Source organism: Sturnira hondurensis, unplaced genomic scaffold (assembly GCF_014824575.4).
Source record: "Sturnira hondurensis isolate 20B ecotype Veracruz unplaced genomic scaffold, ASM1482457v3 Scaffold0000549, whole genome shotgun sequence".
In the NCBI taxonomy this organism is placed as follows: Eukaryota; Metazoa; Chordata; class Mammalia; order Chiroptera; family Phyllostomidae; genus Sturnira; species Sturnira hondurensis.
The window spans coordinates 1274583-1301638 of NW_028073180.1; the positions used below are offsets into that span (position 1 = coordinate 1274583).

The 27056-nt window shown below is 38.8% G+C and overlaps 1 protein-coding gene across 1 annotated transcript in view; it reads right to left on the minus strand.

Annotated features, from left to right (window-relative positions):
- The window catches only part of COG3 (component of oligomeric golgi complex 3), a 90279-nt gene that overhangs the window by 6519 nt on the left and 56704 nt on the right, over positions 1–27056 (minus strand). The window contains exons 20-22 of the mRNA XM_037041736.1: positions 12040–12115; positions 5228–5355; positions 4328–4426 (exon numbers count right to left, since the gene is read on the minus strand). Coding sequence (XP_036897631.1) covers positions 4328–4426; positions 5228–5355; positions 12040–12115 — 303 coding nt within the window. The remainder of the gene's footprint in view (positions 1–4327; positions 4427–5227; positions 5356–12039; positions 12116–27056) is intronic.

The window sequence follows — 27056 nt, forward strand, 5'->3', positions numbered from 1 at the left end:
TAATTATTTTTTTCTAATAGTTTTCCAATGTCTTGCTCTTTCTCTTCTCCTTCTGGCACACCTATAATGTAAATGATGGTATGCTTGAAATTGTCCCAGAAACTGCCAACACTACCCTGGTTTTTTTGGATTCTTTTTTCTCTTGTGGTTCTGAGTAGTTGTTTTTTGCTTCCTCATGTTCTAATTCATTGATTTCATTCTTGGCTTCATTCACTCTACTGCTGATGTCCTGTAAATTGTTCTTTATTTCAATTAATGTATCCTTCATTTCTGACTGATCTTTTTTACACTGTTGAGGTTCCTGCTAGGTTCCCTGCGCATCCTTAGAACCAGTGTTTTCAACTTTGTATCTGATAGAATGCTCATCTCCCTTTTGTTTAGTTACTTTTCTGGAGGTTTGATCTATTCTTCCATTTGGACCACTTTTTTTCTTTAAATGTATTTTATTGATTATGCTATTACAGTTGTCCCATTTCCCCTCTTTCTTCCCCTCTGCCCTGCAATTCCCTCCCACCCACTTAGTTCAGGGTCCATGGTTCATACATGTTCTTTAACTTTTACATTTTCTATACTATTCTTAACCTTCCCCTATCTAGTTTGTACCTACCAATGGTGCTTATTCCCTGTGGATCATGTTTCTTGTCTTTTCATTTTGGCAGCGTCCCTTTGTTTGTTTCTATGTATTAGGTACAGTTGCTATGATTCCCTGTCTTGGTAGCACAGCCTAACGAGGTAGGCGTCCTCATGATCCAGTGGCACGGCCTCCACTTTTACCCAAGCTGGGTTCTTGAGGTGCTCCCTTTGTAGGAGCTGAGTACATCCTCTTGTAGTTGAAGCTTGATTGCTGTTGGGAGGTCACTGGGTGGTATTTACACAGGCCAGTAAGCTGCAGTGACTGGCTATGACACTGACCACCAATCTCTGCCCTCTGGGGCAGATCAGCTGTGCAGTGGCAGTGTGGTGGTGCTCTGACATGGTCTGTAGCTATCCACTGGTGTGCAGGCTCTTCAGTTTCTAGAGTGGTGTGGCCAAGGTCAGCCCCTACCTGTGTTCTGCCTCGGGCCACCCTGCATGAGCTACAAAGCAATCTGTAATAGCTGCTACTTTTGCTGGACTTGAAAACTCCCAGGTGAAGCCGAGCTGTGAATTTAGATTGGCTGCTGCTAGTGGTGGGCCTGGGGCCCGCAAGAGGTAAGGGTGCTAGAGGCTCACTGAGGCTGGCTATTGCTTGTTTGAGAGGATTTTGGAAATTGTAAAGCATGAGCCAAGACCAGTCATTCATATGGAAAAGCCATGTTACAGTTGGAGTGGGCCTGCACGTTGGGTGGGACAGAGTCTCAGGGGATCTCCAAGGCAGGGCAAACAGTGTTAGTGAGGTTGATGGAGTCTTTGATTTTTGTTTTTGTTTTAGGTGTGGTTGTTAATAACTGTGAGTTTGCTGTCACTTTAGTATACATGTTTTTTTATCTTCTTAGGTAAGTCCCTCTAACATTCCATAAAATAAGGGCTTGGTGATGATGAACTCCTTGAACTTGACCTTATTCTGAGAAGCACTTTATCTGCCCTTCCATTCTAAATGAAAGCTTTGCTGGCACCTGCCTTCTGGTTCTGCGGATCTTTGGTAGGAGGGTTCAGACAAGGGGCAGTGGTCTCTCCCGCCTCTCTGTCTAGGAGGGGAGAAAGCTATCCCCCAGTTCTCTCTCGCCTGGATGTCAAATGCTTCAGTTCCTCAATGTATGCCACTGCTGCCTTTCAAGCTGCTACTGCAGTGCTTGAGCTCTGTGGGAGTGAGTCTGTAAGTGTGTGTGGGGTTGTTTATGAAGAACTGCTTGGGATGTCAGCAGTTTTTTCTACTGATGCAATCTGTGCTGGATTTTGCAGCTAGAAGTTATGGGGTGCCTGGCATGAGCCTGAGTGAGTCTCCCCTATACTGAGATATTCCTCCTATATTTTATCCACCACACATGGATCTGGGCCCAGCTTGTTCCACATCTCTGCCCCTCCTATCAGTCTGGACAGATGTGGTTTCTTTAATTCTACAGTTGTCAGACTTCCATTCAACTCAATTTATGATGGTTCTGAGTGATGGTTGTTCTTTAGTTTAGTTATAATTTTGATGTGGTTGTATGAGGAGGTGAGCTGTGTTTACCTATGCCCGCATCTTGACTGGCTCTACTAGTATTTTTTTTTAATGTAGGTTGCAACCCACTGGTACATCATGAAAATAATTAGTGGTTCAGAAGAACAAAAAACAGAAACACAAAGCAAAGCAACTTTGTTGCACATACTGAGAACCTTTTAAGTTACAGATCTATATCTATCTCTATGCACATACACACACATCCAGTAAAACATGTATCTCCCCGGCAACAGTCAAGTTGGAACTTTGAAACTCTGTGTTCTTGGTAAGCCCTACTCTGCTATTCATGCAACTTACTATGACTGGAGAAAAAAATTCCACAAGTATGTTGAATGATCTTTCTTGGATTGTAATCACTGAACTCAAGGGAGCCTCCCTCCTCATATCATTAGCAACTTTTCACTTTCAGTGATGACCTTCCTTCCTGTTTCATTCACACATGTGAAGGAGGCAAATGACAGCTTCTGAGCTCCCATCACATTCACTACCTCCCCACATGGGTGCCCCCCACTCAGCTTTCACTCCTTTTCCATAACTGAACCACCATACACCAACCAAAGGCTCCACCCTCCAACTGTTCCTGAGATTCCATCCCCCTTATGTACTCAAGGATATTTTTCCAGCATCAATTTTCCCCATTCTTGGGATCTTCCCCATGAACATACAAAAATGCATTTTCTGCCTCTCTTTAAAAATAAAAAAGGGTAATAACAATCAGAAATAAAAAGTTATCTATAATTCAGTAACAAAAATTGTTATATACAGGGAGAGAAAGACATCTCAGAAAATGGGTAAATCTAATTCTAAATTTTGAAAATAAACCTAAGTATAGTCCTGGCTGGTGTAGCTCAGTGGATTGAGCATGGGCCTGTGAACCAAAGTATCTCAGTTCGATTCCCAGTCAGGGCATATGCCTGGATTGCAGGCCAGTTCCCACCAGGGGACTCACGAGAGGCAACCACACATTGATATTTCTCTCCTTCTCTCCTTCCCTTCCCCTCTAAAGATAAATAAATAAAATCTTAAAAAAAAAACCTAAGTATATTATAGTTAACAGCATGATCACAGAACAGAATTACTTCAAATGACTTATTAAAAAGTCTATTAACTAAACAACCCTAAAACTACAGAGATATCTTCTTAAAGTATGACACATATAGCCATACAAACAAATATATACAGCCATAAAAAAGAACATGGATAAGCTTTGGAAACATTATGCTATGAGAAAAAAGCCAGTCATAAAATGCCAAGTGTTATGAGATTCCATACAACGAAATTATTCAGAATAGGCAAATCCACAGAGACAAAAAGTACATTAGTAGACGAGTGGAGAATGGAGAATCTGCTAATGGGTATGGGATTTCTTTTGGAGGGGGGATTAAAATATTCTGGAATTAGACAGTGGTGATGCTTGCATAATTTAGTGAATATACTAAAAACCAATGAACTATCTACTTTCACTGGTGGATTTTATGGCATATGAACTATATATCTCAATAAAAAAATGACTCATTTCTCCTCCAGCTAACACTCCATTTTTCCTATCCACGTATAGAAAACCCCCTCAAAAGACTTAGCCACACTCTCCGCCTCAAGTATTTCTTGTCCCACTCTCCTCTCATTCTAATGAGGCTCTCATCAACCTTCTCACTTTTCCCCAAATTCTCTTGTTCTGACCATATATTAAACTTAAATATTATCCATAGCGCCAGCCTACTTACTAATAATACATAATAGGTTCTCATAAAAGCCTGCTGACTGAATTGAATTAATTAATAACAGTAAACACAGACTGAGCTCTATTCAGTGTTTTACACTTAGGAAGAAGAGTGAACACTAATACTTCTAACACCTTATCTCTAAAATAACTTTCTTTTTTTTTCATTTGAAATGTGGGCCTCGAATCATGAATATTGCAAACAAAATTTTTCAGCAACCTAAACACCATTATTTGAATCTTTCAAACAGTTCCTTCATCTTAAACACAGTAACCTGCAATTAGGAAGAATTAAAAAGCAAGTGGAAATTCTAAAACCATCACCAAAAATTTGACAAAGTTTGAATATCAGAATACAATATTGCACAATTTTTAAAATTAAAACTAAAAACATAGTTACTCAAATATATTACTCAAGTAAAATAACAGGTTATAAGAGCAGCAAGGATCTTAAGACTACAGATTACCTGCTCCATAGTAGGACAGGCAATGATGTGGGTGTCTTCGGGACTGAATTCTTCCTTTAACAAAACATGGAACTTCTGGAAGACTTGCTGAATGTTATTCTTAGAAAGAGAGGAGGCAATCATATTAAAGGAGCCACTAAAAACATATGCAATCACCTTAAACATGAGGCATTAAGAATGTTAAATCATAATAACTGAAAAAACAAGTGGAGGAAGTGTATCTTTCACGGGGTTAACAAAGACATATATAGTTTGCACTGAATATTTCACATGCTAGTAAAACCCAACTAACACTCATATAACACTTCCTAGAAAAACCAAACCACCAGAAAGTCCTCAGCCACACAAAAGATAATTAAGTTTCTAGATACATAAAATGTACTTTTAAAAAATCAACCAACACTTTGGGTAAGGATACAGTAAAAAAAATCAACCAACACTCTGTGAGCTCAACACAGAGCTGGCAGTTATGAGTTCTAAATCTGCTCTGACATTTAATATTTTAGTGGCTGCTACAAGCCATTTATTTCCACTACTCACCAGGAATACTCCACAGGGTGTAATTCCTAAAATGCTAGTCTCTCGAGTGTTGGGCCACAAATCCAATGCCACGGCCTAACTATTTATTTATTTACTAATTTCTATTTTTACATATAAGATAACTTAGTGCCAAAGGCATTTAAGACAAAGTGAGGGTGGCGAAAAGGTGCAATCAGACAAATGCCGAGTTCATAAGCCTTTCAAGAATCACAGTGATTATCAGCCAAGTTCACTAGAATAGTATGGCAACAGAAAGAGGTACATAATTTTTAAATATCCGTAGGAAGAGTAAGATGGTAGACAAGGTCAGAATAGTTGAAGAGAGTGGCAAACATTCAAATAAATTATCATGATACTCACCCTAACAGGTTTAAACAAGATGAACTCGGTATCTTTATTGGATAGGTATAATGACATACTTCTCAAAGTCAGAGGCAGCTTTACTTTTATTGTCTTGTAGACATTTGTCACAAGGTCACTGACCTTTGCTGGAAAGAAATTAACCTCATCAGTGTCACAAAGAGAAGAAACATTTCCATTTTAATTCAGAGGGGAATAAAGGGAGAGGAAAAACAGCAAAAGAAAAGACTATTTCCCCAAAGAATTCTTTCACTTTTCTTATTTACTTATCAAGTTTAATCACAAGCTCTATAAACAAGTATCTTCTAAATACAAAATTCTAATCCCTAGGGCTAAGGCAGCAAAAAGAATTCCCCAGCATGCTTCAGAACATTCACTGGCCCTTTAATGTGGTTGGTGCCTTTGAAATTTGGAAATAAGTGTTAAGGTAAACTAAAAAACCATTTTCAGAGAGACATTAGTAAGAATTACTCCACAATGATTGAGCTTATTCATTTGCAGAAATGGCTCTCAGTAAGAGAGGCACTCTGCCTCACAAGATCATTCAGAAAATATCCAAACATATTTAATGGGAACTAAAAATTCATTTGCTACATTCTTATACTGTATCATCAGGAAGGAAATAGAATTCCAAAAGACTGTAACTGAAATAATTATGTAGCCCAAATGTACTGTCTGAAAAGATAAAAATGAAAAAGAGTAGTAATCTGTATTAAGTATTTAAAAGGAAAATACCTAAAAAACTACAAAGAGAAAGACTGATTAATAATTTCAAAGATGTTCAACCTCACTCATAAATAAAGAAAGGCACATTAAGATATTTTCAGATTGGCAAAAATTATTAAGATTGTGAATATCTACGTTTGACAGGGGTATAGGGACCTCATCCACTGATGATGGAAGTACAAATTGGTTCAACTTCTTTGGAAGGGTATTAGGCAATGTCTAGTGAAATTGAAAATATACATAACATCTCTTTTACTTAACATTTCTACTGCTAGAAATGTACCTTGATGTACTCACAAAATACCAAAATATGGGTTTACAGGGACGTTTATTAAAGTGTATGGACTTCCAGCCAAGAAAGAAGTGTAGGTAGACACACTGTGCCTCCTCACACAACCAAGATAAGAACAACAAAAATTTAGGTACAAAATAACAAGCAGAACCGACAGAAAATTAAACTGTATGGAAATTACAGCCAAGGAGCTGAAACAGACACATCCATCCAGACCAGTAGGCAGGGGAGGGTCGGGCTGCAGAGCAGGGAGGGATTGTGGCACCAGAAGCAGTGACACCCTGCACACAAGGCACCCAAGAGCACAAGAAGGCACTGGGCAAACCCTGGGTGCCCAAACAGCAGTTAGAAGATCCCAGGCATGGGGTGGCAACAGCCAGACTCAGTGAGGGGGCAAGTGTGAAGCAAGGCACTGAGCTCAAGGCAGCTGGATGACGGGGCGGTCTCACAATCTCATTCATATAACTGGGGAGCGAGACAGACCAAGCAACCCAGGGTCCCAGCACCAGGAAATAAAGCCTCAAAATACTGACTGAAAACTCCTGTGGGGGTTGACACACAGGGAGAGACTCCCAGCCTCTCAGGAGAGTTTGTTGGAGAGACCCACGGGGTCCTAGAACATACACAAGCCCACGCACCCAGGAACCAGCACCAAAAGGGCCCCATTTGCTGGGGGGAAGCAGTGGAGGGGACTGAGATCCGACAGAGAGCGGAGTAAGTGCCATTGCTCCCTCTCTGACCCCACCACCACATACAGCCTCACAACCCAGGGACTGGGTTGATCCACCCTGGGGAACACCTAAGGCTCCACCCTTCTCTAGGGAACAGGTGAGACAAGACAGAAAAAAAAATAGCCGAAACAGAACAGATCAAAGCTCCAGAAATAATACAACTAAGCAACCAAGAGATAGCCAACCTATCACACACACAGTTCAAAGCACTGGTGATCAGGATGCTCACAGAATTGGTTGAATTTGGTCACAAATTATATGAAAAAATGAAGGCTACACTGAGTGAAATGAAGGAAAATGCACAGGGAACCAATAGTGATGGAAAGAAAACTGGGACTCAAATCAACGGTGTGGAACAGAAGGAAGGAAGAAACAACCAAACAGAAAAGAATGAAGAAACAAGAATTCAAAAAAATGAGGAGAGGCTCAGGAACCTCCAGGACATCTTTAAATGTTCCAACATCCACATTATAGAGGTACCACAAGGGGGAGAGGAAGAGCAATAATCGGAAAAGTTATTTGAACAAATAATAAAGGAGAACTTCCCCAATCTGGCAAAGGCAATAGACTTCCAGGAAGTCCAGGAAGCTCAGACAGTCCCAAAGAAGGTGGACCCAAGGAGGAACATATCAAGGCACATCATAATTACATTAGTCAAGATTAAAATGAAGGAGAGAATCCTGGAAGCAGCAAGAGATAAGGGGACAGACACCTACAAAGGAGTTCCCATCAGACTGTCAGCTGATTTCTCCAAAGAGAGCTTACAGGCAATAAAGGGCTGGAAAGAAGTATTCCAAGTCATGAAAGTCAAGGACGTACATCCAAGATTGCTCTACCCAGCAAAGCTTTCATTTAGAATGGAAGGGCAGATAAAGTGCTTCTCAGAATAAGGTCAAGTTCAAGGAGTTCATCATCACCAAGCCCTTATTTTATGAAATGTTAAAGGGACTTACCTAAGAAAAAGATGATAAAAAACATGTACAGTAAAATGACGGCAAACTCACAATTATTAACAACCACACCTAAAATGAAAACAAACTAAGGAAACAACTAGAACAGGAACAGAATCATAGAAATGGAGATCACATGGAGGATTAGCAACAGGGGGCGGGAGGAGGAGAAGGCAGGAAACGTAGAGAGAACAAGTAGCATAGATGGAAAATAGAGGGAGGGCAAGAATAGTATAGGAAATATAAACGCTAAAGAACTTAAGACACATGGACATGAACTAAAGGTGGGGAATGTGGGTGGGAGAGGGTGTGCAGGGTGGAGCAGAATGAAGGGGGGGAAATGGTACAGCTGTAATAGCATAATCAATAAAATATATTTTAAAATTTGGGGAAAGAAACCATTACTAGTGGTTACCTTGAAAGAACTAGTTCAAAAGTGGAGAATGGAATTACTTTTCATTTTATACTTTTTTGCAGTTCAAATTTTATATCATGTTAAAAAACTTTTTTTAATTGAGGAGAGATGTGGTACAGCAGGGTAAGACAGTGCCAATGCTCTCAAGAAGAAAGAACAAATAATACATAAATTGCTTATTTTTCATAAAATGCATGAAAGTGCCTTTAAGACAATTAATTCTATAGGTTCTATCATCACTAACACACTTCAAGGATCACTAAGACAGTTTTCAGAGCCCTTGATCACCTAAAGGTATGTGCGGAGGCCAGTAAAAAAAAAGTACACTAATCTTCCCTTATCCAAGGTTTCCTTTTCCACAGTTTTAGCTACCCCTATTCAACCTCAGTCCAAAAATATTAAATGAAAGATTCCAGATATAAATAATTCATAACTTTTAAATTGCACACCATTTTGTGTGATAAACTCTCACCATCGTAGCCAGGAAATGAACCATCCCTTCGTCCACTGTATTCACTTGTTAGTTATTTAGTAGTCATCCCAATTATCAGTTTGACTACTGCAGTATTACAATGCTCACATTCAAGTAATCTTTATTTTATCTAATAATGGCCTGAAAGCATGTGAGCAGTGATGCTGGCAATTCAGATATACCAAAGAGAAGCCATAAGTGCATGTATGTGTAGGAAAAAGCATAGTATTTAAGGGTTTAGTACCATCCTTGGTTTCAGGCATCTACTGGGCTGGGGCTGGGAGTCTTGCACTATATCCCCTGTGGGTAAAGAGGACTGCTATCTCCTCTCATTCCTGAAAAGACATATTTCCCAGAGTAAAATAACAAAATGGCATCCAAATTTTAACTCAATCTCCTGTGAGTTTATCATGAAATAACCCCCAGAAACCTGATCAAATCTGCATGAACCAGTAACCCTGGGTTTCTAGAGGCCCAAGATAAGTCTCTCAATTGTTTTTGATGTTCTCACCTCAAAAGCCCAGAAATCTCTCTAATATTACATGGGGGCTTCTTCTTCTTTTAAGTGCTCACCCAAGAATATGTTCATTGATTTTTAGAGAAAGAGAGGAAGAGGGAAAGAGAAAGAGAGAGAACCATTGATATGAGAGAGAAACATCAATTGGTTGCCTCCTGGATGCACCCTGATCAGGGATTGAACTTGCAGCCTATGTCTGTGTCCTGGCCAGGAATCGAACCTGCAACCTTTTGGTCACATGGAACAACGCTCCAACCAACTGAGCCACCCCGCCAGGGACAAGTTGTGGGTCTGCTGTATTACAGATCAAGAAAAAGCAGCTCCACAGCCCCAACCAAGCAGAAAATACAAGTAGGTAAAATGAAGTGCCATAATTTTATTCACCATGATCTTCTCAGTTACAAAAAAAAAAATGAGTTAAGTAAGAAAACAGCAAGCCCTATTTCAATTTGTCCTTTTGTTAGTTTCCTTTCATCTTTACTAACAACAATTTTAGTAATGCTTATGAGCACAACCCACCCAACACTGGGTGTTCTATTAGGGTTCCACTTGAAAAGATGATAGCTTCTATTTGAAGTGAAAGAGGATCTTTCCAAAGGGCCACTATGCATCAAGGCCCTGGGCTTAGCTGTACTAAATATAAATATGCCCATGCCTATTTGTTGGTTACTATCTATTTTAAGAAACATTACACCCAAGAGTTTCATTTATATAACATTCAAAATAAAATCAGCTCCTATTTCTAAATAAGCTCTATACAACTAAAATGTTGAGCCCAGGCCCTGGCTGGTATAGCTCAGTGGATTGAGCACAGGCCGGCGAACCAGAGGATCGGGGTTCGATTCCCAGTCAGGGCACATGCATGGGTTGCAGGCCGGTTCGCTGCAGGCCAACTCCCAGCAGGGGACGCACAAAAGGCAACCATACATTGATGTTTCTCTCCCTCTCCCCTTCCCCTCTAAAGATAAATAAATAAATAGAAATCTTAAAAAAAAAAATGTTGAGCCCAAGGCCCAATTAATCCAAAGATGATTAGAATTCTTTTCTGAATCCGAACCACGCTGAATTATGAACATAAAGTCTGCTCCTGACTTTGAGGGGTCAAATGAGGTGATCATCACCAAGCCACTGTCAGTAAAAGAATCTGGTTTCCTGTATTCTGACAGAATGTACTACAGCAACAAGTATGTTCTCTGTCCTTTAGTAAGGTGGCAAAGATTCCAAACTCATACAGTAAACAAAAGGCCTAAAGCATGCATGTCACAAAATTATTTCCAATAAAGCAAATCAATGCAAACCTATATTGACATCAACAAAGTTCACATGACAAATTTTTGAAATAAAATCCTGCCTTCCTTTTAAATACAACTGATAATTCTCTACATTTACAAATTTTCCTAAGAGATACAGAGCTACTCTTTCAACTTCTTGGTTCTAATTCAACTTCAAATTAACATGAGGTGTTACATAATCACTAAAAATTTTAGAATGCCATCAATTCTTTTCCCAAAAGAAATACCTGACAGATATAACATTCTTTTATATGGAAAACCAATCACATTAGAAACTTAATTCCAGATTACATGCATGTCAACAGTTAATTCTTTACTGATGCTAAGCCAGAATCATCCTTTGGATCTCCCTCACTATCAGCAAAAAGCTTCCCTACCAACTTGAACACAGCTTACTCACACTAAATTAAAACACTGATTCTTTTCACCATTTTGCCCTTTTTAATTTCAGAGAATCACTACAATATGAGTCAGGAGAAGGCCAAAAATACCAATCTGACAAAACTATTTATTCTGGTTTAATGGCAACTTAAAATGTCACAAAACATACCTAAATAATACACAGACTTAGTCATGATTTTAAAGGCCTAATGTCTAATGCTAAAGACAAAAAAACAACTTTTGCCTTGGCTGAAATAGCTCAGTGGATTGAGTGCTGACTGAGCACCACAGGGTTGCCAGTTCAATTTCCAGTCAGGGCACATTCCTGGGTTTCAGGCTAGGTCCCCAGTTGGGGGCATGCAAGACACAACTGACTGATTCATAACTCACACTTCGATGTCTTTCTCTCTCTTTCTCCCTCCCTTCCCCTCTCTCTAAAAATAAACAAAAATTTTTAAATAAAAACCTTTTAGCACACAAAAAACATACACTTAGGAAAGAGCAAGACTGGGAACATCTTACGCATATCTGCCAATGAGACAATAATACTGCCTGCCCACTCCCAACTGACACCACGGTTTTTATAACTTTTTTCAAACACTCTAAAACATTAAACAGAGGGTGTAATTTACATAAAATGAGGAACAAATAATGTACAATATCCCTTTATATAATACTTGAAAATAGTAGCATTCTCTTTATATGATACAAATACTTTCATATACAGTATGTATCAAAGCTATGTAACAGTGAAAAGCAGGTATACAGAAACCAGCAGCCTGAACGTGTTTCCATCTAAGCCACATTTTAACTGTGTTTGTGTGTATTTTTTAAATGCTTCTGTTCTTGAAATGCTTGTTGAAATGCACGTAGTGTTGGCCAATAAAGACCTGCCAGCTCCAAACTGCATCTTGTGCCAACCCCAAACACAGTTAAGAGCAGGAAACCAATTACAACCTGTCAGAGCAAGGAATATGTAAATGGAAATTAATCAATATCCTAATAAAAGAAATTCCAAGTAGTAAAATGTAAATACCTGGTTGTGCCCAAGGCTGCTGTGAGAGACTGTACTTGGGTCCTCCCTGGCTGGCCATTGTTTTTAATGCTGAAACCTAGTAGAAGAGACAAGAAGTTTCATTTCACTGATGACATATTAAACCAGTACTTTTCTCAAGATATATACCACCATTTGAACCTATTAAAACATAATGATAATCATACAACACTAAAAGAAAGTACATCATATCTCACCGTCCTTTACAACTAATAAAATATTTTAGTAAAACTTCTTTTGTGACTTCAAGGCATATATTGTCTTGAAAAAAAACAGAATGATGTCCTGGGACATCCAACCCAAAACTCTGAGACAAAAATGAGGATGCAGAAAAATGTTAACACAAAACAAGCCTCTCTTTTAACTGGACTGTTATGTTAATATTAAATGATTATCGTATGTTGTCAGAAAAATGTCAAGAGCTGGACAAAATCTCCTTATATACCAAGAGGGTCCTTTCTCTATTACACCACAGGCAGAGAAAGTATTATTTAAAAGAAAAAGATTTTCAAATGGCATCGAAAGGCACACTTAACCAATTAGTGTTACAGGTACAGAGTTGGATGCCCACCCTCTCTTCATCTCTCTTTTCATTCCTCAGCACCAGTATAGAGAAGCAAAACCAAAAAAAGGTAGTTAGCTTCTTGGACAAGACGATGTTCTTAAGATGGCAAATTATGGTGGGGCTAAGGTGTAGCTGGGAAGGGTGAAGGGCAGAAACTGCATAAAACATTTTTTAAAAATAGCCTGTTAGATGCCAAGGTCCAGGCCATGACCATGACATTAGATAATCTCATTAGAAAAATGTGAGCACCAACTCTTTAGATTTCTCATAAATGGCACAACTATTTAGGCAGAGGATACAAACAGACAGCATATAAATGTTAGCTCAGAGCTCTCCAGCCTTCTCTCTACTTCTACCAAGTTCCTAATTCCTTTGCTCATACTGCCTTAAATATAAAATCACCCCTTTCCTACTATTACTCATTTTTTTCATCATGTCTTTACTTTTCATTTTGAGATGTGATTTTAAAAGCCACAGCCCAGCTTGGTCTTGGTTTGGGTTGCTATTTCAGATTTGACTGTTAGATCATTATGACCATGTAATCTTGGAAAGGTCGTATAGTGGCTACTTGTGGTCTCCTGAGTTTGCCTCTGAAAAGGCTAAAGTAGGATGATATGCATATAAACTATGCAGTTGACTACCTCAAAAAATCTACATATGATTACAGATTAGACAATGCTAAGAGAAAAACATGATTCTGTTTAGTGCTGGTATAGGGGTTCATATGAAAACATTTGGGTCAGATATTTTCTCTCAAACTCAAAAACCCATCCTTGTTGTTGCAAATGGCAAGATTTCATTCTTTTTTAAACTGCTGTGTAATATTCCATTGTAAATACATACCACATTTTCTTTATTCTTCATCCATTCATCATCTATCAATGGACACCTATGTTGCTTCCATATCTTGGCTATTGTAAATAATGGTGCAATGAACATAGGAGTACACATATCTTTTTAAATTAGTGTTTTCATTTTCTTTGGATAAATACCCAGAAGTGGAATTGCTGGGTCATGTGTATACCCATTTTTAGTTTTTTAAGGAATCACCACACTGTTTTCCATAGGAGCAGTACCATTTGCAGTCATCTTGAGACAAACTTTTAAGAAGGGCTTGGACGGTCAGGGGTATAACAGAAGAATAAGAGCATTTTGAGCCAGGAAAGCTGAGCTCTGGACCCCTCTGACTGAAATAGTAATAAGCAAGTCACTGAGTTTTTAGCACTGCTCAAAAAAAATTTCAAACATAAATATATAAACATACTGATCTGTCTACACTTACAAAACAGAAACACAGTGCTCTGAAAATTTTCCCATTTAAATATAAATTCTAGACATTTTTCTGTATCCAACAGCTTTCTTTTAACAGTAATGGCAGCCTGTTATTGCACTGATTATTCCAGAATTTAACCAATTTCATAATGACTTTGTAAGTTATTTGTATATTAAAAACAAATACAAATGCGTATAGTCATCTCTATTTACTATTTAATGTATTTATCTTTACATTAAACCTCAAGGAATATTTTCTTGAAAAGTTTTCCCCAATTAGCCCTATCTTTAAAAAAAAAACCCTATAGGGTCTTGTTTTTTTTTTAAACACAGACCTGTTATCTCACAATGGCACTGCTGTAGACATCTTAATGTCTTACATATTTTCTATCCTGATTTCCCATTAGGTTATAACTCCTTGAGAACAGAAATTAAGTTTATAGGTCAAATTTTATTGAACACACCACACCAAGGAAAACATTTTAATTTATAGTCTTGCTGAGGAAATTAAAAATACTTCAGAAGGAATATTAAGAATAAACTTGCAATACTCCAGCAAATTGCTTGAAAAGTTAGTATTGCTAAACACAAATCTGTGTTTTTAGTATAAACTGGTTTCTAAAACACCCACAACCAGTCTGAATCCTACTTAGTTTCTTTTAAGCAATATTCGATATGATGAAATTCTGGAACATTAAAAAAGTACCAACAATAAGAATTAAATAAAATAAATAAGTAAATAAATAAAAAGAAAACTGGAGTGGGAAAAATAAAGAGTAAAAGGGGCTGAGAAGCAGAATAAACAGCAGGTCAGTGACAGTGGATTTTTTTTTTATTACTTTGATTGGGGCCTTTTCTATGCCTGCTCTGGTACACAACTCTCAATAAAATTCACCAATTCAAAAAAAAATAAAAATAAAAAAGTACCAATAGTCTGGGAGTTTGAGAAAAAAATATCTGACCCAAATGTTTTTGTATGAACCTCTACCCCCAACACTTAGAACAATATTACATTCCTAGGGCCAAATACTTAGAGAAAAGATTATTTTCCAAGGAGTAGGAAATGAGGCAATAGAGCATGCATGTTCTTCTAGAACTTACTCTACTTTTCTCAAGAAATTTCACGAATTTTACCCCCAAATCAGGATGTTTACACCAGACATAAAAAGTCTGTCCAGAAAGATTCCAGCCATTGTTCACATAACAAGAACAGTTTAAGCAACATCAATGTAACCTGGCAGCCAAGGAGAGTAGACTAGAATGCACATGTGTGAACAATGATGACCTCACTGTCCTAGTCAGTGGGGGTAGTAGACACTGTTGAGTGAGCATGTGTACTGTGTAGCTATCACATCCAAAGTGATTAAGAGGGCAAGACGCACTCACTGGAGTGGAGACAGTGCCTCAGGCGATCCTGTTCTGAGCCACATTTCTTACAGGGGCAGTGCACCAACCATGCGGAACAAGTTTTCATGGACAAGCTAAATTGGCATTCAAGAGTGAGGCCCCTGGCTTCAAGTTTAAGATGGCAAAGTAGGAAGATCCAAAACTCACCTCCTCTCCCTAACACAAAAACTACAACTACATATAGAGCGACTATCTCTGAGAACCAGCTGAAGACTAGCAAAACAGATTTTCTACAACTACAGATATAAAGTAAAAGCCACATTGAAAAGGGTAGGAGGAGCAGAGACAAAGCCTAGTAGGCACCTACCTCACTCCTTACTCCTCATGTAGTGACTCACGAGTGGGACGGTTATTGTACCCGCAGAGGTCATCCCTGAAAAGCAAACGGCCTGAACTCTACCTGGTAGACCTGAACCAGAAAGTAGAGCCCTCACAACATCTGTCTTAGAAAACCACCAAGGCTTAAATCTGGGAGAGCCAAAGGGTCTAGGAAACCCAGGTTGCTCTCTTTCTGAGTTCTGGCACAGAGGGAATAGTTTGAAAAGCAGCTAGGTCATACATGAAGGTGATGCATTTACTAATTTTAGGATGTGTGCTGGAGGGACAGGGATCTGTTGGAACTTGCTCGTGCCACAGGTGCTGGTGGGTACTGTTTTCCCCCTTCCTTTAACCTGGCTGGTCTGACATCATCCATTAACCTTGCTAACACTGTTCGCCTCACCCTGGCGGACCTTTCCCTGAGGACCTACCCATAGTAGCACCCCTCCAAAGCACCTCTTGCCCTGTCACACCCGGTGGGTGGCATCACTCAGCACCAGCACTATGTCTGTAACAGTGAGGGTGAGCTTTGCAGCTAGCCACATCAAAACCTTGCCCTGCACTTCAGTGAGCCTGCAACAGTTGTAGCCAGGCCTCACAGCTAGCAGGCCAGATACTAGCCTCGCCTGCTGGTGTGTCCATAGAAGTTATGGCCCAGCCATAACAGGAGGCTACACTAGTCTACCCTCTAGACCTCCTGGCTCTGGTGACAAGGGGGACATAGAAATAAGGGTCCCACAGGAAAATAAGGCCACTATTTCAAGACCAAGAGATTTAGCTTACCTACTTAATACAATACAAAGATAAAAACAAGCAAGATGAGGATAGAAAAGAATATTTTCCAAATTAAAAAAAAAGGACAAAACCCCAGAAAAAGAACTAAATGAGGCAAGTTGTCTACTAGATAAGTAATCAGGAAAACAGGATAGTGGAAGTCACCCAACTGGAAGATCAAAAAGAAAAAATAATTAAAAAGAATAAAGATAGCATAAGGTCCCTTATGGGAACAACATCAATCGTACTAACATTAGAATCATAGGGGTCCCAGAAGGAGAAGAGAGAGAAATAGACAGAAAACCTATTTGAAGAAATAATGGCTGAAAACCTTCCTGACCTGACTTGCAGACATCCAAGTCCAAGAAGCACAGAGTCCTAAACAAGATGAACCCAATGAGACCCACACCAAGTCACATTATAATTAAGTTGTTGAAAGTTAAAGATAAAAAGAGAATCTTAAAAGCAGCAAAAGAACTAGGGTATTCCCATAAGACTGTCAGCTAACTTTTCAACAGAAATTTTGCAGGCCAGAAGGGAGTGGCATGATATATTAGACATCATGAAAGAAAAAATCTTACAATGAAGAATACTCTACCCAGCAAGGTTATCATTCACAATTGAAGAAGAGGTCAAGATTTTCTGATCTTGATCAGAAAAGGGGTTCAGTTAAAGGGGTTCATCACCACTAAACCAGCATTATAAGAAATGTTAACGGGAATTCTTTAAGTAGAAAGGGCCAAAACTAGAAATAAGATGAAAAATATGTCACTGGTAAAGGCAAAGATACAGTAAAGATAGTAAGCCAACCACTTTTAATGTAGTATGAAAACACTTAAAATGGCAATAAGCACATACCTATCAATAATTACTTCAACTGAAGTTGACTAAGTGATCCATTCCAAAAACAGGACAACTAAAGGGTTTTAAAAAAAACGACCCCTACATACACTGACTACATGAGACTCCAGATTGAAAGACCCACAGAGGATGCAAATAAATACACGGACAAAATATTTCATGCAAATGAAAATGAAAAAAAGAGAAACTGGGATAGCAATACTTATATCAGACAAAAAACTTTAAAACAAAGGCTATATAATGAGAGACAAAGAAGGATCCAGGAAGTGTTTTCTTCAGATAAGCCCCCAGAAGTGGAACGATTCAAAAAGATATATGCCCCCAGATAAGCCCCCAGAAGTGGAACGATTCAAAAAGATATATGCACCTCTACGTTAACTGCAGCATTATTTACAATAGCCAAGTTATTGAAGCAACCCAGGTGTTCATCACTAGATGAATGGATAAAGACGTGGATGAGTAGAGGATTCCACTTCCCCCACACATGGGAGAAAAACCTGGCTGATCTACAGAGGAACAGAGCAAATAGCCAACAGTGCCCCAGCATACAGGAAAATAGGGGTCCAGAAATTGTAGCGGACACTGAAAGACCATGAGTGCCACACACCAGGGACCCAGGCCAGGTCTGCTAGTGTGGACTCTTTGGGAGCCGAGGGCCAGCAGCAGGGTCCTTGGGAGAGAGCCGGATGAGCTCCTTCCCTACCCAGCCAGGCACGATTTGAAAAACACCAGGAGAAATCTATTTGCTTTAAGTGTCAGAGAGAGAAATGGGCACGAACGAGGAGGCAAACACGAGGGCCTTGATCACCCATGGAGTCTGTGGTTGCCGACTTGGGAGAACTGAGAGTCGCTCTGACCCCGAGTGTGACCGGTCTGGCTGGAGAATTGGGCTGAGCTGTGCAGCAGGATTTACTGGAAGAAATTTCTTTAAAAGTAAACTGCCTACTATCTACGCAGCCTGGCACAGATCCCAAGTTTGGACAGAAGGCCGTGCATTGCCCCACAGAACTGGGAAAGGTTCGCACCCAAGCCTACAGGATCAGAAAAGCCTGGCCAGGCCCACACGCCCGCACCCCAGCCCACCATGGTGACTCCCAGGGAAAGAGTGCTCAGAAGAGGACATGGAGTCCCTGGGTGGGGTGCTGAGGAGAGGCACCAGTCTGGATCGTGGGAGACTACTTGTGACACTGGCTGAGTACACTTAGAAGGCAGAAAGGCCACACCAATTGCCCCTCAGCCTGTTTGGCCAATTGGAAACCAACAAAAGGTGTTTTTTGGTTTTTGGTTTTTTATTTAAGTAATCTTTTATTTTTTAACTTTATTATTGTTTTATCTTTCAATACCTTTTCCCTCTTTCCTTCTTGTTTTATACCTTCTTCCTTTCTTTCCAAACTTACCACTTTTTCCTCCCTTCTGCTGCCTTTCCCCCACCCTACAAGTGACACAAAAAACTTGGAACAGCGAGAAGACCAGAGTTGGACCCAAAGAGGGGCATCCCAACAGTAGAGACAGAGAGACAAATTTCACTTTTCTATAGCAGAGAAACTACAAGTTACTGCATATTAGTATTATTTTTTTCATTATTCTTACATCTTTTGTTTTAATAGTATCTTTGTATTCCTCCTCTTTCGGTATACTCTTCTCTGCCTTGGCTGGTTATATGGTATCATATGACAGGTTTCCCCTGTCCACTCATTCATAGCGCATTGCTAATTTACTGTCCCTCACTTGACCTGTGCTTCATTAGCACACTATTGAAGGTCCAATACTCCCTATTCTTGGTATCTCATAGATTCCCTCATATGATCGTTGCTCTCATATTATTGTAAATAAATAGCTGTTCCATACCACTGTAAATGCTACACAACACCCCTCCTGGATCTTAGCCCATATCACAGTTTCCTGAAATATAGTACTATAGTGGTTAACTCTATTCTCTCTCCCACTACACCTTTTTACCATCTTTTATTCTCATCTTACCTCAGAATCTGACCTCCCACACCTTCACTGCTTTCTAGATCCAATTCACAAACATTCCCTCCTCAACATCAGTCTTACCTCATTTCCATCCTTTCTAAAAAATGGCTAGTAGGGATAAAGATTACAGTTATCACTATACAAAGCCAAAGGATCTCCTATCTCTTCTCTACCGGCTGCTACTGTAAACATCATAGAATACTTTTCTGCTGTCATAAACCATTTTGCCTTCCCCTCTAACTGATCACAAAAACAAAAAGAGTAGTTGGAAGCAGTGAACACCAGGATACCCACTGGAAGAGGAAAACCAACAACAAAAGAACCACCAACAGGTAACAGAAGAAGGTGAAAGACAGTAGAAACCACACAAACCTCAATCCAAGACCTATCTGGAAATACAACTAAACAGTGGAGAAACTACCCAGTGCAAACAACTGAACAAGAGCAAAACAGAATCCTCAAAACCTTGAGGATTTGAAAGAAAGAACTAGCTTCAACACAACCTGGCCTCAGCAGCAAAACAAATTAAAATGGGTGGTCGACAAGGGACCGTCAGCTCACCAGCTGGTGGGAAGGACCCACAAAAGACCCCAAAACAACCAAAACCCAAAGACAAACTGAGAGCCAACGTAAAGGATAGCCCAAGACCAGTGAGCTGGGGAGATCAAGGAGACTACATCACTGAATCTCACAGGTATTCTACTACAGGAGTTCACACCATAAATCCAGGAAGCCAGAACGAATCAATTTCAGCAGCTGAAGCTACCAAGAAGAGTCTCACAAACAATGGGAACACGAAGAAAAAATCCCCAAATGAAAGGAAAGGAACAAGCCTCTGAAAGAATGCTAGATGAAATAGAGGCAAGTCTGCTATCAGATATTGAATTCAAAGCACTGGTTATTAGGAAGTTCAAAGAGCTCACAATGAGCTACCAGAAACTACAGAGGAATTACAACGCACTCACTGCAAACTATATCAATATGAAACAGGAAATAGAAATTATCAGCAAGATCCAAGAGGAAATGAAAAATAAAATTTCTGAACTAAAGAACACAGTGGAAGGAAACAAAAGTAGGAACAATAAATCAGAAGATTGGATCAGAGAGTTAGAGGACAAAGTAGAAAAAAACTCCCAGAAAGAGCAAGAAAAGGAAAAGAGGCTCAGAAAGAATGAAGAGGGATTAAGAGAAATGCAAGACAATATGAAATGTAATAATATCCAAATAATAGGGATACAAGAAGGAGAAGAAGAAGAACAAAGGATAGAAAGTCTATTTCAAAAAGTAATGATGGAAAACTTCCCTAATTTGATAAGAGAAAAAACACAAATCCAGGAAACACAGAGAGTCCCAATCAAGAGGAACCCAAAGAGGCCCACTTCAAGACACATCATCATTAAAATGGCAAAATAGCAAGACAAAGAGAGAATCTTAAAGGCAGCAAGGGAGAAAAAGGAAGTAACAAGCAAAGGAGCACTGATAAGGTTAGCTGCTGACTTCTCAATGGAAACACTCCAAGCTAGAAGAGAATGGCAAGAAACATTCCAAGTAATGAGAACCAGCGGAATGCAACCAAGGCTACTTTACCCAGCAAAGCTCTCAATCAAGATAGAAAGCCAAATAAAAAGCTTCCAAGACAAAAGAAGTCTAAGAGAATACACCTCCACCAAACCAGCTCTGCAAGAAATACAGATCTGCAAAAAAGGACTCCTTTAAGGAAAGGAAAAAAAAGAGACAGACACAGAGGAACACAGGTATAAAAATGGCAATAAATAAGTACCTATCAATAATAGCCTCAAATGTAAATGAATGAAATGCTCCAATCAAAAGACATACAATAGCTGAATGGATAACAAAGCATGACCCACACATATGCTGCCTACAAGAGACCCACCTCAGGACAAAAGACCTACACAGACTAAAAGTGAAGGGCTGGAAACAAATTTTCCAAGCAAACAACAAGGGAAAAAAAGCTGGGGTGGCAATACTCATATCAGACAAAATAGTCTTCAAAAATAGGGCCATAAAGAGAGGCCCAGAAGGTCACTTCTTAATACTCAAGGTTAGAATCCACCAAGAAGACATAAACATTGTAAGCATATACACAACAAACACAAAAGCACCCAAATATACAAAGAACACCTTAAATGACTTCAAGAAAACTACTGACAGAAACACAATTATAGTAGAGGATTTTAACACCCCACTGTCAAAAATGGACAGATCTTCCAAACAAAATATCAACAAAGATATTGTGGCATTGAACAATGCCCTAAATGAAATGGACTTAACTGATATATAGAGAGCCCTTCATCCCAAAGAAGCTAAATACACATTCTTTTCAAATGTACATGGAATATTTTCAATGATAGACCACATGATAGAACACAAAAGAAGCCTCAACAAATTCAAGAAAACTGAAATCAGCCCAAACATTTTCTCTGACCACAAGGGTCTGAAACTGGAAACCAACCCCAAGGGAAAAAACACAAAAAACTCAAAATCATGGAGACTGAATAGCATGCTATTAAACAACGAATGGGTCTAGAATGAAATTAGGGAAGAAATCAAAAAGTTTCTCGGAACAAATGAAAATGAACTCATGACAACCCAAAACTTACGGGAACAGCAAAGGCAGTCCTGAAAGGCAAGTTGATAGCAATGCAGACCTATTTAAAAAAATTAGAAACATTTCAAACAAACAACCTAACCCTACACACCTACAAGCACTCCAAGAACAACAACAAAGACAGCCCAGAGCAAGTAGAAGGAAGGAAATAATCAAGATCAGAGCAGAATTAAATGACATAGTGACTAAAAGCACAATTCTAAGGATCAATGAATCCAGGAGCTGGTTTTTTTAAAAGATAAACAAAATAGACAAGCCTTTTAGGCAGGCTCATCAAGAAAAGAAGAGAGAGGACCCAAATAAACACAATCAGAAATGAAAGAGGAGAGATTACAACCGACACCACAGAAATACAAAGGATAGTAAGAAATTACTATGAAGAACTGTATGCCAAGAAATCTGAAAACCTAGGTGAAATGGACAAATTTCTAGAAGAATATAATCTTCCAAAACTCAATGAAGAATAAGCAGAAAACTTGAACAGACCAATGACAGCAGATGAAATTGAAGCAGTAATCAAAAATCTCCCAACACACAAAAGCCCTGGACCAAAGGGTTTCACAGGAGAACTGTACAAATCATTTAAGGAAGAGCTAATCCCTATTCTTCACAGACTATTCCAAAAAATCCAAAATGATAGAAGATTCACAAACTCTTTTTATGAAGCCAGCATCATCCTAATCCAAAACCAGATAAAGACACGACTAAGAAAGAAAACTCCGGGCCAATATTGCTGATGAACATAGACACTAAAAGCCTCAACAAAATATTGGCAAATCGCATCCAACAATACATCAAGAAGATCATACACCATGACCAAGTGCGATTCATTCCAGGGATGCAAGGATGGCTCAATATTCGCAAAGCAGTAAATGTAATACATCGCATAAACAAAAGCAAAGACAAAAACCACATGATCATAACAACAGATGCAGAAGAAGCTTTTGATAAGGTACAACACCCATTTATGATAAAAAGCACTCAGGAAAGTGGGACTAGAGGGAGCATTCCTCAATATAATAAAGGCCATATATGAAAGACCTACAGCCAACATCATAATCAATGGGCAAAAACTAAAATCCTTTCCACTAAGATCAGGAACAAGACAAGTTTGTCCACTTTCACCATTTCTATTCAATATAGTATTGGAAGTTTTAGTGACAGCGATCAGAGAAAAAAAGTAAATAAAAGCATACAAATCAGAAAGGAGGAAAGAAAACTGTCACTGCAGATGACATGATAGTGTACATGAAAATCCTATAGACTCTACCCAAAAACTGCTTGACCTAAGAACTGAATTTTGCAAAACAGCAAGATACAAAGTCAATATCCAGAAATCAAAGGCATTTTTGTATACCAACAATGAAACAGCAGAAGCAGAAATCAAGAAAAAAAATCCCATTCGATATAGCAAAAACAAAAATAAAATATCTGGGAATAAACCTAACCAAGGAGGTAAAAGACTTCTATGCTGAAAATTACACAACACTGAAGAAAGAAATCAAGAAAGACACAAACAAATGGAAACATATACTGTGTTCATAGATTGGAAGAATTAACATCATCAAAATGTCCATACTACCCAAAGCAATTTACAGATTCAATGCAATACCTATTAAAGTACCAATGGCATACTTCAAAGACATAGAATGAACACTTCAAAAATTTATGTGGAACCATAAACGACCCTGAATAGCAGCTGCAATTTTGAGAAAGAAGAGCAAAGTAGGAGGGATCACAATATCTGATACCAAACTGTATTGCAAGGCTACTGTAATCAAAACAGTCTGGTACTGGCATAAAAACAGTCACATAGACCAATGGAACAGACAGAGAGCTCAGAAATAAACCCAAATCTCTACAGTCAATTAATATTCGACAAAGGGGGCAGCAACATAAAATGGACTAAAAATAGCCCTTTCAACAAAATGATGTTGGGAGAACTGGACAACTACATGCAAAAAAATGAAACTCAAGCACCAACTTAGACCATACGCCAAAATAAATTCAAGGTGGATAAAAGACTTAAATATAAACTGTGACACCATTAAAGTCCTAGAGAAGAACACTGGCAGGAAAATCTCAGATATTTCACGCAGCAACATTTTTACTGATATGTCCCCTATAGCAAGGGACATACTGGAAAGAATAAACAAATGGTATCTCATCAAAATTAAAAGCTTGGCCCTGGCTAGTGTAGCTCAGTGGATTAAGCGTGGGCCTGTGAAGCAAAGGGTTGCTGGTTCGATCCCCAGTCAGGCCACATGCCTGGGTTGCTGGCCAGTTCCCTAGTAGGGGACACATGAGAGGCAACCACATACTGATTTTTCTCTCCCACTCTTTCTCCTTCTCTTCCCCTTCCACTAAAAATAAATTTAAAAAATATTTTTAAAAATCAAAAGTTTGTGCATGGCTAAAGAAAAGTGTATTACAATAAAAAGAGAACCAACTATATGGGAAAACATATTTGCCAATGATACCTCAGACAAGGTTTAATCTCCAAAATAAACAAAGAACTTACATGACGCCACTCTAAGAAGATAAGCAACCCAATTAAAAAGTGGGCAAAGGACTTCTCCAAGGAGGACATACAGAAGATTCAGAGACACATGAAAAGATGTTTAATATTGCTAGCTATCAGAGAGATGCAAATTAAAACCACAATGAGATACGGCTTTACACCAGTCAGAATGGCCATCATAAACAAAGCAACAAACAACAAGTGTTGGAGAGGTTGTGGAGAAAAGGGGATCCTAATCCACTGTAGGTGGGATTGCAGACTGCTACAACCACTATGGAAAACAGTACGGAATTTTCTAAGAAAACTAAAAATGGACCTGCCTTTTGACCCAGCAATTCCACTGCTACGATTATATCCTGAAATACCAATCCAAAAGAACCTATGTACCCTAATGTTTATAGCAGCACAATTTACAATAGCCAAGAGTTGGAAGCAGCCTCCTATGTGCTCATCAGTAAATGTATGGATCCCAAAACTATGGCACATATACATAATGGAATTCTATGCAGCAGAAAGAAAGAAGGAGCTCCTACCCTTTGCAACAGCATGGATGGAACTGGAAAGCATTATGCTGAGTGAAATAAGCCAGGTGGTAAAACACAAATACCATATGATCTCGCCTTTAACAGGAAGCTAAACAACAAAACAAACAAGCAAGCAAAATCTAACCAAAGACACTGAAATAGAGAATAAGCAGACAGTGACCAGAGGGGAGAGGGGAAGGAATTTCTGGGGAAAAAGGGATTTATAGGAATTAGTATAAAGGACACATGGACAACAACTAATAGGGGTGGAAATGGGAGGGAGGTGGGGAGCACTTAGGGGAGTGGGCTGGAATGGGAGTAAAAGACAGAAAACTGTCTTTCACTGAGGGGTGGAATCTAAAAAACTAAAATGAACAAACAAAACAAACTGACCCACACATACAGAAAAACTGCTAATTGACAGAGAGTTGGGCAATGGGGGTACGGCAAAAACGCTAAGGGGATTCGGAGGTACAAACTTATAAATACATCATGAGGATGTAAAGTACAACATAGGGAATATTAATAATATCAGTATCACAATAACTTTGTATGGTGACAAATGGATAGTGGACTTTTTGTGGTGATCACTTTGTAAGGTATGTAAACGTGAAATCTCACTATGTTCTAAACCTGAAATGAATACAATATCGTATGTCAAGTGTACTTAAATTCAGAAAAGTTTTACATTTCAGAATAAAAATTAGACATGGAAAAATATGACTGAGCAAGTAGAGCAACAAATCTACATCATGTTTTACATAAAGCTTGACCATTCCTCCATGGAAACTATTCAGATGATTGAGAAGGCTTTCAGAAGGGATGATACAATGAGGACAGCACAAATAAAAGTGTGGCACAAATGCTTCAAAGATGGTTGAGAATCTGTTGAAAGTGATCTGTGTTCTAGAATGCCTGCAACAAGCAGAACACCTGAGAATACTGAATATGTGCAGGCCACAATCAATGAAGATGGGCAACTGATAGTGGGAGAACCAGAAGCTGATCTGTGGATTCCAAAAACTACTGTGTCCGAGATTTTGACACAGGATCTTGGCTTGAAACGTGTCATGGCAAAATCTGTTCCATGGTTTCTGCTACCAGAGTAGAAGGAACATTGTGGTGCAGTTGCTAACAACTTGATTCAAACTTCTACCAATGAACCAGATTTGGCACCCTGTGACTTTTGGCTTTTCCCAAAACTAAAATCATCTTGAATGGGAAAAGATTTCAGACCCTCAATGAGATACAGAAAAATATGATGGGACAGCTGATAGCAATTCCAACAAAGAATTTTGCAGTGTTTTGAACAGTGGAAGATATGCTGGAAGAACTGTGAGAGATCCCAAAGTGCCTACTTTGAAGGGGACTGAGGTGTCATTGTCCTATGTACAATGTTTCTTATATCTTCTTCCATAAATGTCTCTATTTTTCATATTACATGGCTGGATACTTTCTAAACAGACCTCATATTAAGATGTAAAAATGTTTATCTCTTGTATGCTAGGTCATTCTGCAAAACTTTAGGTTCTCAATCTGTGAAATAAAGTTGTACTTTACTCCAGGTGCCAAGGATGTAATGGGAATTAATGAAAAGGAAGCATTTCAACAAAACCCAAAGAAGGAGCTTCATAGACAAAAGAGCCAATTCACAACATGATACAGGGGATCACAGTCAAATCCTGAGTCTTTAGGTTCAAAACAAGAGTTCTGACAACCTAAGAATCTTTTCTACACACTCATAGTTTGTTTGACTATGCAAACCCATATATATTTATCAAATCAGTCCAAACTTAGAAACAAGCTAAGGATATTTTGTTGATGAGACTTACACCCAAATGGTAAATACTAAGATCTACAAGCATACATGTTAAATGAAAGATGAAATACTATTTCTTTTCTGTATCTATGGAGGCTGTTTTACTTACAATCATCTATCAAGGTATAAGCACTGGTTGCCAATATAAAATGCCAACTATAATAAAAGAAGCACAAGATTCTGTACTTGCAGATTTACCTTTAAAAAAATCATTTTAAAATGTTTATCCTTTATTCTGTCTCTTCTAATCAGAATAGAAGTAACATTCACCAGGAAAAAGTGAAAATGTTTGGTCCACAAATTCTGAGGGGTCGTGTCTTAAATGATCACAT